Source organism: Leuresthes tenuis, unplaced genomic scaffold (assembly GCF_036924035.1).
Source record: "Leuresthes tenuis unplaced genomic scaffold, fLeuTen1.0.hap1 SCAF_35, whole genome shotgun sequence".
Lineage (NCBI taxonomy): Eukaryota > Metazoa > Chordata > Actinopteri > Atheriniformes > Atherinopsidae > Leuresthes > Leuresthes tenuis.
In genome coordinates this window covers 560,794-576,528 of record NW_027325389.1, presented here as the reverse complement: position 1 = coordinate 576,528, position 15,735 = coordinate 560,794, and the positions used below count along the sequence as shown (strand labels likewise).

Below are 15,735 nucleotides of genomic sequence, written 5' to 3'. Positions count from 1 at the left end.
CCATCCATCCACATCCATCCATCCACATCCATCCCCTCGCATCCATCCATCCCCTCGCATCCATCCACATCCATCCATCCACATCCATCCACTCGCATCCATCCATCCACATCCATCCACTCGCATCCATCCACATCCATCCACTCACATCCATCCATCCACATCCATCCACTCACATCCATCCATCCACATCCATCCATCCGCTCACATCCATCCATCCACATCCATCCATCCACTCACATCCATCCATCCACATCCATCCCCTCACATCCATCCACTCACATCCATCCATCCACTCACATCCACCCACTGACATCCACCCACTCACATCCATCCACTCACATCCATCCATCCACATCCATCCACATCCATCCATCCACATCCATCCCCTCGCATCCATCCACTCGCATCCATCCACTCACATCCATCCACATCCATCCACTCACATCCATCCCCTCGCATCCATCCATCCACATCCATCCATCCATCCACATCCATCCACTCACATCCATCCACATCCATCCACTCACATCCATCCATCCATCCACATCCATCCACTCACATCCATCTATCCACATCCATCCATCCACCCACTCACATCCACTCACATCCATCCATCCACATCCATCCACATCCATCCACATCCATCCATCCACATCCATCCCCTCGCATCCATCCACTCGCATCCATCCACTCACATCCATCCACATCCATCCACTCACATCCATCCACATCCATCCACTCACATCCATCCCCTCGCATCCATAAATCCACATCCATCCATCCATCCACATCCATCCACTCACATCCATCCACATCCATCCATCCACCCACATCCATCCACCCACTCGCATCCATCCATCCATCCACATCCATCCATCCATCCCCTCACATCCATCCATCCACATCCATCCATCCACCCACATCCATCCACCCACTCGCATCCATCCATCCACATCCATCCATCCATCCACATCCATCCATCCACTCACATCCATCCCCTCGCATCCATCCACTCACATCCATCCACTCACATCCATCCATCCACATCCATCCATCCACCCACATCCATCCACCCACTCGCATCCATCCATCCACATCCATCCACTCACATCCATCCATCCACATCCATCCATCCACCCACTCACATCCACCCACTCGCATCCATCCATCCACATCCATCCACATCCATCCATCCACATCCATCCCCTCGCATCCATCCATCCCCTCGCATCCATCCATCCACATCCATCCACTCGCATCCATCCACATCCATCCATCCACATCCATCCATCCACATCCATCCACTCACATCCATCCACTCACATCCATCCCCTCGCATCCATCCATCCACATCCATCCATCCCCTCGCATCCATCCATCCACATCCATCCATCCCCTCTCATCCATCCATCCACATCCACCCATCCACATCCATCCATCCCCTCGCATCCATCCATCCATCCATCCACTCGCATCCATCCATCCACATCCATCCATCCACTCACATCCATCCACATCCATCCATCCACATCCATCCACATCCACCCATCCACATCCATCCATCCATCCACATCCATCCACTCGCATCCATCCATCCACATCCACCCATCCACATCCATCCATCCATCCACATCCATCCACTCGCATCCATCCATCCACATCCATCCATCCACTCACATCCATCCACATCCATCCATCCACATCCATCCATCCATCCACATCCATCCATCCCCTCTCATCCATCCATCCACATCCACCCATCCACATCCATCCATCCATCCACATCCATCCATCCACTCGCATCCATCCATCCACATCCACCCACTCGCATCCATCCACTCGCATCCATCCACTCGCATCCATCCATCCCCTCGCATCCATCCATCCACATCCATCCATCCACATCCATCCATCCACATCCATCCACATCCATCCATCCACATCCATCCATCCACATCCATCCCCTCGCATCCATCCATCCACATCCACCCATCCACATCCATCCATCCATCCACATCCATCCATCCACTCGCATCCATCCATCCACATCCACCCACTCGCATCCATCCACTCGCATCCATCCACTCGCATCCATCCATCCCCTCGCATCCATCCATCCACATCCACCCACTCGCATCCATCCACTCGCATCCATCCACATCCATCCATCCACATCCATCCACTCGCATCCATCCATCCACATCCACCCATCCACATCCATCCATCCCCTCGCATCCATCCACTCGCATCCATCCATCCACATCCACCCATCCACATCCATCCATCCCCTCGCATCCATCCATCCACATCCATCCATCCACTCGCATCCATCCACTCGCATCCATCCATCCACATCCACCCATCCACATCCATCCATCCCCTCGCATCCATCCATCCACATCCACCCATCCACATCCATCCATCCCCTCGCATCCATCCATCCACATCCATCCATCCACATCCATCCATCCCCTCGCATCCATCCATCCACATCCATCCATCCACTCACATCCATCCATCCACTCACATCCATCCATCCACATCCATCCATCCACATCCATCCATCCACATCCATCCATCCATCCGCTCACATCCATCCATCCACATCCATCCATCCACATCCATCCACTCACATCCATCCATCCACATCCATCCACTCACATCCATCCATCCACTCACATCCATCAGCTCACATCCATCCATCCACATCCATCCATCCACATCCATCCACTCACATCCATCCATCCACATCCATCCATCCACATCCATCCATCCGCTCACATCCATCCATCCACATCCATCCACTCACATCCATCCATCCACATCCATCAACTCACATCCATCCATCCACTCACATCCATCAGCTCACATCCATCCATCCACATCCATCCATCCACATCCATCCACTCACATCCATCCACTCACATCCATCCATCCACATCCATCCACTCACATCCATCCATCCACATCCATCCATCCGCTCACATCCATCCATCCACATCCATCCATCCACTCACATCCATCCATCCACATCCATCCACTCACATCCATCCATCCACATCCATCCATCCACTCACATCCATCCACATCCATCCATCCACATCCATCCATCCATCCACATCCATCCATCCCCTCTCATCCATCCATCCACATCCACCCATCCACATCCATCCATCCATCCACATCCATCCATCCACTCGCATCCATCCATCCACATCCACCCACTCGCATCCATCCACTCGCATCCATCCATCCCCTCGCATCCATCCATCCACATCCATCCATCCACTCGCATCCATCCATCCACATCCATCCACATCCATCCATCCACATCCATCCACATCCATCCATCCACATCCATCCATCCATCCACATCCATCCACATCCATCCATCCACTCGCATCCATCCATCCACATCCACCCACTCGCATCCATCCACTCGCATCCATCCACTCGCATCCATCCATCCCCTCGCATCCATCCATCCACATCCACCCACTCGCATCCATCCACTCGCATCCATCCACATCCATCCATCCACATCCATCCACTCGCATCCATCCATCCACATCCACCCATCCACATCCATCCATCCCCTCGCATCCATCCATCCACATCCATCCATCCACATCCATCCATCCCCTCGCATCCATCCATCCACATCCATCCATCCACTCACATCCATCCATCCACTCACATCCATCCATCCACATCCATCCATCCACATCCATCCATCCACATCCATCCATCCACATCCATCCACTCACATCCATCCATCCACATCCATCCACTCACATCCATCCATCCACTCACATCCATCAGCTCACATCCATCCATCCACATCCATCCATCCACATCCATCCACTCACATCCATCCATCCACATCCATCCATCCACATCCATCCATCCGCTCACATCCATCCATCCACATCCATCCACCCACTCACATCCATCCATCCACATCCATCCACTCACATCCATCCATCCACATCCATCCACTCACATCCATCCATCCACATCCATCCATCCGCTCACATCCATCCATCCACATCCATCCATCCACTCACATCCATCCATCCACATCCATCCACTCACATCCATCCATCCACATCCATCCACTGACATCAATCCATCCACTCGCATCCATCCATCCACTCACATCCATCCATCCACTCACATCCATCCACATCCATCCATCCACTCACATCCATCCATCCACTCGCATCCATCCATCCACATCCATCCATCCATCCGCTCCCATCCATCCGCTCACATCCATCCATCCACTCACATCCATCCATCCACTCACATCCATCCATCCACATCCATCCACTCGCATCCATCCATCCACATCCATCCACTCACATCCACCCACTCACATCCATCCATCCACATCCATCCATCCACATCCATCCACTCACATCCATCCATCCATCCACATCCATCCACTCACATCCATCCATCCACATCCATCCATCCACCCACTCACATCCACTCACATCCATCCATCCACATCCATCCACATCCATCCATCCACATCCATCCATCCACATCCATCCATCCACATCCATCCACTCACATCCATCCCCTCGCATCCATCCATCCACATCCATCCATCCATCCACATCCATCCACTCACATCCACCCACTCGCATCCATCCATCCACATCCATCCATCCATCCCCTCACATCCATCCATCCCCTCACATCCATCCATCCACATCCATCCATCCACCCACATCCATCCACCCACTCGCATCCATCCATCCACATCCATCCATCCATCCACTCACATCCATCCATCCACATCCATCCATCCATCCCCTCACATCCATCCATCCCCTCACATCCATCCATCCACATCCATCCATCCATCCCCTCACATCCATCCATCCCCTCACATCCATCCACCCACATCCATCCACCCACTCGCATCCATCCATCCACATCCATCCATCCATCCACATCCATCCATCCACCCACATCCATCCACCCACTCGCATCCATCCATCCACATCCATCCATCCATCCCCTCACATCCATCCATCCACCCACTCACATCCATCCATCCACATCCATCCATCCACCCACATCCATCCACCCACTCGCATCCATCCATCCACATCCATCCATCCATCCCCTCACATCCATCCATCCCCTCACATCCATCCATCCACATCCATCCATCCACCCACATCCATCCACCCACTCGCATCCATCCATCCACATCCATCCATCCATCCACTCACATCCATCCATCCCCTCACATCCATCCATCCACATCCATCCATCCACTCACATCCATCCCCTCGCATCCATCCACTCACATCCATCCACTCACATCCATCCATCCACATCCATCCATCCACCCACATCCATCCACCCACTCGCATCCATCCATCCACATCCATCCACTCACATCCATCCATCCACATCCATCCATCCACCCACTCACATCCACCCACTCGCATCCATCCATCCACATCCATCCACATCCATCCATCCACATCCATCCATCCACATCCATCCATCCACATCCATCCCCTCGCATCCATCCATCCCCTCGCATCCATCCACATCCATCCATCCACATCCATCCACTCGCATCCATCCATCCACATCCATCCACTCACATCCATCCACTCACATCCATCCCCTCGCATCCATCCATCCACATCCATCCATCCCCTCGCATCCATCCATCCACATCCATCCATCCACTCACATCCATCCACATCCATCCATCCACATCCATCCATCCACATCCATCCATCCACATCCACCCATCCACATCCATCCATCCATCCACATCCATCCACTCGCATCCATCCATCCACATCCATCCATCCACTCACATCCATCCACATCCATCCATGCACATCCATCCATCCACATCCATCCCCTCGCATCCATCCATCCACATCCATCCACTCACATCCACCCACTCACATCCATCCATCCACATCCATCCATCCACTCACATCCATCCACATCCATCCATCCACATCCATCCCCTCGCATCCATCCATCCACATCCATCCATCCATCCATCCCCTCACATCCATCCATCCATCCACATCCATCCATCCATCCACATCCATCCATCCCCTCTCATCCATCCATCCACATCCACCCATCCACATCCATCCATCCATCCACATCCATCCATCCACTCGCATCCATCCATCCACATCCACCCACTCGCATCCATCCACTCGCATCCATCCACTCGCATCCATCCATCCACATCCATCCATCCACTCGCATCCATCCATCCACATCCATCCACATCCATCCATCCACATCCATCCACATCCATCCATCCACATCCATCCATCCACATCCATCCCCTCGCATCCATCCATCCACATCCACCCATCCACATCCATCCATCCATCCACATCCATCCATCCACTCGCATCCATCCATCCACATCCACCCACTCGCATCCATCCACTCGCATCCATCCACTCGCATCCATCCATCCACATCCATCCATCCACTCGCATCCATCCATCCACATCCATCCACATCCATCCATCCCCTCTCATCCATCCATCCACATCCACCCATCCACATCCATCCATCCATCCACATCCATCCATCCACTCGCATCCATCCATCCACATCCACCCACTCGCATCCATCCACTCGCATCCATCCACTCGCATCCATCCATCCCCTCGCATCCATCCATCCACATCCATCCACCCACTCGCATCCATCCACTCGCATCCATCCACATCCATCCATCCACATCCATCCACTCGCATCCATCCATCCACATCCACCCATCCACATCCATCCATCCCCTCGCATCCATCCATCCACATCCATCCATCCACTCGCATCCATCCACTCGCATCCATCCATCCACATCCACCCATCCACATCCATCCATCCCCTCGCATCCATCCATCCACATCCACCCATCCACATCCATCCATCCCCTCGCATCCATCCATCCACATCCATCCATCCACATCCATCCATCCCCTCGCATCCATCCATCCACATCCATCCATCCACTCACATCCATCCATCCACTCACATCCATCCATCCACATCCATCCACATCCATCCATCCGCTCACATCCATCCATCCACATCCATCCACTCACATCCATCCATCCACATCCATCCACTCACATCCATCCATCCACTCACATCCATCAGCTCACATCCATCCATCCACATCCATCCATCCACATCCATCCACTCACATCCATCCATCCACATCCATCCATCCACATCCATCCATCCGCTCACATCCATCCATCCACATCCATCCATCCACTCACATCCATCCATCCACATCCATCCACTCACATCCATCCATCCACATCCATCCACTCACATCCATCCATCCACTCACATCCATCCATCCACTCACATCCATCCATCCACTCACATCCATCCATCCACTCGCATCCATCCATCCACATCCATCCATCCACATCCATCCATCCGCTCACATCCATCCATCCACTCACATCCATCCATCCACATCCATCCACTCGCATCCATCCATCCACATCCATCCATCCACATCCATCCATCCACATCCATCCATCCACATCCATCCCCTCACATCCATCCACTCACATCCATCCCCTCACATCCATCCACATCCATCCATCCACATCCTTCCCCTCACATCCTTCCCCTCACATCCATCCACATCCATCCACATCCATCCATCCACATCCTTCCCCTCACATCCTTCCCCTCACATCCACTCACATCCATCCATCCACATCCATCCACATCCATCCATCCACATCCATCCATCCACATCCTTCCCCTCACATCCATCCACTCACATCCATCCATCCACATCCTTCCCCTCACATCCTTCCCCTCACATCCATCCACATCCTTCCCCTCACATCCACTCACATCCATCCACATCCATCCATCCACTCACATCCATCCACATCCTTCCCCTCACATCCATCCACTCACATCCATCCACTCACATCCATCCACATCCATCCATCCACATCCATCCACATCCATCCATCCACATCCATCCATCCACTCACATCCATCCACTCACATCCACTCACATCCATCCACTCACATCCATCCATCCACATCCATCCATCCGCTCACATCCATCCATCCACATCCATCCATCCACTCACATCCATCCATCCACATCCATCCACTCACATCCATCCATCCACATCCATCCACTCACATCCATCCATCCACTCGCATCCATCCATCCACTCACATCCATCCATCCACATCCATCCACTCGCATCCATCCATCCACATCCATCCATCCACTCGCATCCATCCATCCACATCCATCCATCCACATCCATCCATCCGCTCCCATCCATCCACATCCATCCATCCACTCGCATCCATCCATCCACATCCATCCATCCACATCCATCCATCCGCTCCCATCCATCCACTCACATCCATCCATCCACATCCATCCACTCGCATCCATCCATCCACATCCATCCATCCACATCCATCCCCTCACATCCATCCACATCCATCCACTCACATCCATCCATCCACATCATCCACATCCTTCCCCTCACATCCACTCACATCCATCCACATCCATCCATCCACTCACATCCATCCACTCACATCCATCCACTCACATCCATCCACTCACATCCATCCATCCACATCCTTCCCCTCACATCCACTCACATCCACTCACATCCATCCACTCACATCCATCCACATCCACTCACATCCATCCATCCACATCCATCCATCCACTCACATCCATCCCCTCACATCCATCCATCCACATCCATCCATCCACATCCATCCACATCCATCCATCCACATCCTTCCCCTCACATCCATCCACTCACATCCATCCATCCACATCCATCCATCCACTCACATCCATCCACTCACATCCATCCACTCACATCCATCCATCCACATCCATCCACATCCATCCATCCACATCCTTCCCCTCACATCCTTCCCCTCACATCCATCCATCCACATCCATCCATCCACATCCATCCACATCCATCCATCCACATCCTTCCCCTCACATCCATCCATCCACTCGCATCCATCCATCCACATCCATCCATCCATCCATCCACATCCATCCATCCACTCGCATCCATCCATCCAACATCCATCCACTCACATCCATCCATCCACATCCATCCATCCACATCCATCCACATCCATCCATCCACTCGCATCCATCCATCCACTCGCATCCATCCATCCACATCCATCCATCCATCCATCCACATCCATCCATCCACTCGCATCCATCCATCCAACATCCATCCACTCACATCCATCCATCCACATCCATCCATCCACATCCATCCACATCCATCCACATCCATCCATCCACATCCATCCACATCCATCCATCCACATCCTTCCCCTCACATCCATCCACTCACATCCATCCATCCATCCACTCACATCCATCCATCCACATCCATCCATCCACATCCTTCCCCTCACATCCATCCACTCACATCCATCCACTCACATCCATCCATCCACATCCATCCACATCCATCCCCTCACATCCTTCCCCTCACATCCATCCACATCCATCCACTCACATCCATCCACTCACATCCATCCACATCCTTCCACATCCTTCCCCTCACATCCATCCATCCACTCACATCCATCCACTCACATCCATCCATCCACATCCATCCATCCACATCCTTCCCCTCACATCCATCCACTCACATCCATCCACATCCATCCATCCACATCCTTCCCCTCACATCCATCCACTCACATCCATCCACATCCTTCCCCTCACATCCATCCATCCACTCACATCCATCCACTCACATCCATCCACATCCACTCACATCCATCCATCCACATCCATCCACATCCTTCCCCTCACATCCATCCATCCACTCACATCCATCCACTCACATCCATCCACATCCATCCACATCCATCCATCCACATCCATCCCCTCACATCCATCCATCCACTCACATCCATCCACTCACATCCATCCACATCCATCCACATCCTTCCCCTCACATCCATCCATCCACTCACATCCATCCACTCACATCCATCCATCCACATCCATCCATCCACATCCTTCCCCTCACATCCATCCACTCACATCCATCCACATCCTTCCCCTCACATCCATCCATCCACTCACATCCATCCACTCACATCCATCCACATCCACTCACATCCATCCATCCACATCCATCCACATCCTTCCCCTCACATCCATCCATCCACTCACATCCATCCACTCACATCCATCCACATCCATCCACATCCATCCATCCACATCCATCCCCTCACATCCATCCATCCACTCACATCCATCCACTCACATCCATCCACATCCATCCATCCACATCCTTCCCCTCACATCCATCCACTCACATCCATCCACATCCATCCATCCACTCACATCCATCCACTCACATCCATCCATCCACATCCATCCACATCCATCCACATCCATCCATCCCCTCACATCCATCCATCCACATCCATCCACATCCATCCATCCACTCACATCCATCCATCCACATCCTTCCACATCCTTCCCCTCACATCCATCCACATCCATCCATCCACTCACATCCATCCATCCACATCCATCCACATCCTTCCCCTCACATCCATCCACATCCATCCAGCCCCTCACATCCATCCATCCACATCCATCCACATCCATCCATCCCCTCACATCCTTCCCCTCACATCCATCCACATCCATCCATCCACATCCATCCACATCCATCCACATCCATCCACATCCTTCCCCTCACATCCATCCACATCCATCCATCCACTCACATCCATCCATCCATCCACATCCATCCCCTCACATCCATCCATCCATCCACATCCATCCACATCCATCCAGCGATTCCCCAGACAGGCTGAGTATCTGGAAGAGGCAGTGAGGGGAATGTTTACCCGCAGACAGTTAGTGGGAAGCTTAATTCTTAACTGATGGGCTCCTCGTGTCTGTTGTGCCATCTGAACATGTGATTTAGTCTCAGCTCAGTTTGTTTAGAACTGGCTAAAACAGAAAATGTCTTACTCAGAGCCACGCGATGAAGCAAAAACAGATTCTTCTTGGTGCTTATTTGGAAAAAGAGGCCTGAGAGACTTAAAGTTTCCCAGTTATTTCTCATAAGAAGATAACGGGGCTGGGGAGGGGCCACTCCTCAGGCCCCTCCCATTACAAACGGCTCCTGCGGGTGTAAAGCACCCGGCGCTTCGCCTGATGGGCTGAAGCCCTCTCAAACCTGACTCTCAGACTCTCCATGTGGGAACAGGAAGGAGGAGATGGGGCGTCTCACCTGTCCTGCCGTGTCCAGAATCTCCATGGTAACAACTTCATCGTCAATGTTGGCTTGATGGCGATAAGTCGACTCTGTTAAAGACAAAGTTTAAGTGGTGAATCTTCATGAGATGGTGACGTGGGAGTGGACATTAAAACGTTTGATGTGCTGTGGGGTCAGAGGTCACCCCGAGGGCTGCCTCCTGCTTTGAGCCTGCATCAGACAGAAAGCGACCTGATGGAGGACCACAGCTGCCTTTTCTTTATGTCATTCTGTCCCATTTCACTGCTCCAGCCGCTGCTGGGGGCTGACATCAACCACCTGAAACAACTTGACCTCCAGCTTCTTTTCCCGGCACTCTGGCACCGCTCACACCTGTGCTGCGGCACCCATTACGATCAGTCATCACAGAAAATTGGCCTGGATTGATTCTTTCACCAAACCGCCCTTTATCATAAGAAGAAAAACCCCTTTTTCTGTGCTTCAGAGCACAGATTTAGCTGCCTGCAGTGAATCCCACCTCAGATATAGCTCAGTAAACAGCCGATTAAGACGCCATTTACAGGCTCTTACAGCAGCATCATCTGACCTTTGAGCTGACCTTAAACTGCTCTGGACTTTTTCATTTGAGCCGTTATGAAGCCAAACCCTTTTGTCCTTGTGGGATATTCATCTTCTTGTTGTGAAAATGTCTCCAACCTGTCATTTTCCAGGCTAAGCTGGCCAAGTTTAACACAAACTCTCTGCCAGTTCAGTGAAATCTGTTGTTTGGATGTGGAAATCTCATCTGTCGCCAATCTTAGCGTTAGCATAATTAGCATAACTGCTACAGCCCCATAACTGTGGAGCTAAACTAAAGTGTCTTCTTCCAGGCTCCAGAGCAGACTTTCAGCAGCCTAACATAAAGCCACTCATATATTTTACTGGCAGGAACTGAACTGTTGCAGATGTGAGGAAATAAGTATTTGAATAACCACCCAATTGGCCTTTTTCACTTCCTAACCCCGTGAATTAAGAGCTGAAGTCCTGCCACAGAGATGCTCAGCTTCCCAGAGACGGCTTAAAATGGCAGGCTGTGTCCCAGGTGCACCCCCCCCCGGGGCTTAAACTGCGCACCTGTGACGCACATGAAATGTCACAGAGAGCCAGGGGAGCGTGAGCATCGGGCCGGAGCCGCGCCGCCACTCAGGGGAGGGTTTATTTCAGGAGCCTCGGCTCTGTCAGCTGCAGCATCCGGTCTGTCCGCCCCCCGTCTGCTCGTCTGCATCCGCTGACATGTGGCAGAGCTGCTCTGAGTCAGCAGGTTCTGCTGCGGCCCGATCAGAACCACAGGGTTCATATCTCTGCTGCTGTGAAGGACGCACATCTGTGTCAGCTGACAGCAGCCCTGAGCTCAGAGATCTGCTGCGGCCCGATCAGAACCACAGGGTTCTGCTGCAGGCTGATCAGAACCATGGGGTTCTGCTGCTGCCCGATCAGAACCACAGGGTTCTGCTGCAGCCAGATCAGAACCACAGGGGGTTCTGCAGCGGTACCTCAGCGATATGCCCACAATAGCGTTTTTAATAAAGTTTCGACCACTTAATGGTTAATTCGGGCCGTCTGATTGGCTGCTGACTCCCACCAGCGGTGCTGTTATTCCCATTATGGAGCTCAAGCTGTGCTTTCTGAGTTATGGCGCCGGCTGCCGTGGTAACCAAGCAGGCAGTTATTACCCTTTTCTTGATTTCAGAAACATGTACATTACTTGGAATCCATGAAGTTGTCTGAAGCTGCAGCAGCAATATATTAGATTACAGGTTCTGTCTGAGAGGAAAAGGCAGCTCAGTTCTGTCCAAACATGCCATCTATGGTGAATTTAGTGCCCCGACACTTGAAAATAAGTCTCCCAGCCACAGCTATAAGTGATCTGCTGGTGCTCCTCCTACCGAAAAGCACCTGTTCAGCCAGGAAATGAAAAGCACCTTCCAGATAATTACAGTGAGGCCTCTGCAGTAAATCAGAACCACGTCTCTCCTTATTCACCTTTTTAAAATAACTTTTCAGGAAGATAAAGTTTAGTTTTTACTACAAATGAATGAAGGAGGCTTTTAACTGGAGGAGAAATAAATGCATTAAACAGGATATCTTGGAGAGGCCAGGACATTTATCCAAGACCTCGGGGTTCTTGGGTTGTCCCGGGGGGGCTTAGCCTGGTGCTTGTTGGGCTCAGGCTGGTCTGAGTAAAAAGGTTTTCTTACCGAGTGTGGGGTCGTACTCCCAGATGAAGCGTCTGGTCAGAAATCTCACCACCAAAGCTGCGAAGGAACAACAAAACGAAGTCAGAGCTCCAGAGTTTAGCTGCTAACCCAATCCAACCCAACCCATGGTGCCATCCTGACACATGGAGCATGAAGCACAGCCGGCCAAACAGTTAAATCATGAATGTGTCACAGCTGCTTTGTGACATGAACAGACTGAAGAAGTGCATGAAACACCGACCCAAACCCGTCACCTGCTTCCTGTTTCTGTACAGAGAGATCAGCTTTAAGGGCTCAGAAACACGGTAACTGCTGCTTTAAGGGCTCAGAAACACGGTAACTGCTGCTTTAAAGGCTCAGAAACACGGTAACTGCTGCTTTAAGGGCTCAGAAACACGGTAACTGCTGCTTTAAAGGCTCAGAAACACGGTAACTGCTGCTTTAAGGGCTCAGAAACACTGTAACTGCTGCTTTAAAGGCTCAGAAACACGGTAACTGCTGCTTTAAGGGCTCAGAAACACTGTAACTGCTGCTTTAAAGGCTCAGAAACACGGTAACTGCTGCTTTAAGGGCTCAGAAACACGGTAACTGCTGCTTTAAAGGCTCAGAAACACGGTAACTGCTGCTTTAAAGGCTCAGAAACACGGTAACTGCTGCTTTAAGGGCTCAGAAACACGGTAACTGCTGCTTTAAAGGCTCAGAAACACGGTAACTGCTGCTTTAAGGGCTCAGAAACACGGTAACTGCTGCTTTAAAGGCTCAGAAACACGGTAACTGCTGCTTTAAAAGCTCAGAAACACGGTAACTGCTGCTTTAAGGGCTCAGAAACACGGTAACTGCTGCTTTAAAGGCTCAGAAACACGGTAACTGCTGCTTTAAGGGCTCAGAAACACGGTAACTGCTGCTTTAAGGGCTCAGAAACACGGTAACTGCTGCTTTAAAGGCTCAGAAACACGGTAACTGCTGCTTTAAGGGCTCAGAAACACGGTAACTGCTGCTTTAAGGGCTCAGAAACACGGTAACTGCTGCTTTAAAGGCTCAGAAACACGGTAACTGCTGCTTTAAGGGCTCAGAAACACGGTAACTGCTGCTTTAAGGGCTCAGAAACACGGTAACTGCTGCTTTAAGGGCTCAGAAACACGGTAACTGCTGCTTTAAAGGCTCAGAAACACGGTAACTGCTGCTTTAAGGGCTCAGAAACACGGTAACTGCTGCTTTAAAGGCTCAGAAACACGGTAACTGCTGCTTTAAGGGCTCAGAAACACGGTAACTGCTGCTTTAAGGGCTCAGAAACACGGTAACTGCTGCTTTAAAAGCTCAGAAACACGGTAACTGCTGCTTTAAAGGCTCAGAAACACGGTAACTGCTGCTTTAAGGGCTCAGAAACACGGTAACTGCTGCTTTAAAAGCTCAGAAACACGGTAACTGCTGCTTTAAGGGCTCAGAAACACGGTAACTGCTGCTTTAAAGGCTCAGAAACACGGTAACTGCTGCTTTAAGGGCTCAGAAACACGGTAACTGCTGCTTTAAAAGCTCAGAAACACGGTAACTGCTGCTTTAAAGGCTCAGAAACACGGTAACTGCTGCTTTAAGGGCTCAGAAACACGGTAACTGCTGCTTTAAGGGCTCAGAAACACGGTAACTGCTGCTTTAAAGGCTCAGAAACACGGTAACTGCTGCTTTAAGGGCTCAGAAACACGGTAACTGCTGCTTTAAGGGCTCAGAAACACGGTAACTGCTGCTTTAAGGGCTCAGAAACACGGTAACTGCTGCTTTAAAATCTCAGAAACACGGTAACTGCTGCTTTAAGGGCTCAGAAACACGGTAACTGCTGCTTTAAAGGCTCAGAAACACGGTAACTGCTGCTTTAAGGGCTCAGAAACACGGTAACTGCTGCTTTAAGGGCTCAGAAACACTGTAACTGCTGCTTTAAAGGCTCAGAAACACGGTAACTGCTGCTTTAAAGGCTCAGAAACACGGTAACTGCTGCTTTAAGGGCTCAGAAACACGGTAACTGCTGCTTTAAAGGCTCAGAAACACTGTAACTGCTGCTTTAAAGGCTCAGAAACACTGTAACTGCTGCTTTAAGGGCTCAGAAACACGGTAACTGCTGCTTTAAGGGCTCAGAAACACGGTAACTGCTGCTTTAAGGGCTCAGAAACACGGTAACTGCTGCTTTA

General features: G+C 51.3%; 1 protein-coding gene across 2 annotated transcripts in view; it reads right to left on the bottom strand.

Annotated features, from left to right (window-relative positions):
- rerg (RAS-like, estrogen-regulated, growth inhibitor) overlaps positions 1 to 15,735 on the bottom strand; it is a 60,392-nt gene that overhangs the window by 13,456 nt on the left and 31,201 nt on the right. For both annotated transcript variants that reach the window (XM_072379117.1, XM_072379116.1), the window contains exons 3-4: positions 13,556 to 13,612; positions 11,334 to 11,407 (exon numbers count right to left, since the gene is read on the bottom strand). In XM_072379117.1, the coding sequence (XP_072235218.1) occupies positions 11,334 to 11,407; positions 13,556 to 13,612 (131 nt within the window). The remainder of the gene's footprint in view (positions 1 to 11,333; positions 11,408 to 13,555; positions 13,613 to 15,735) is intronic.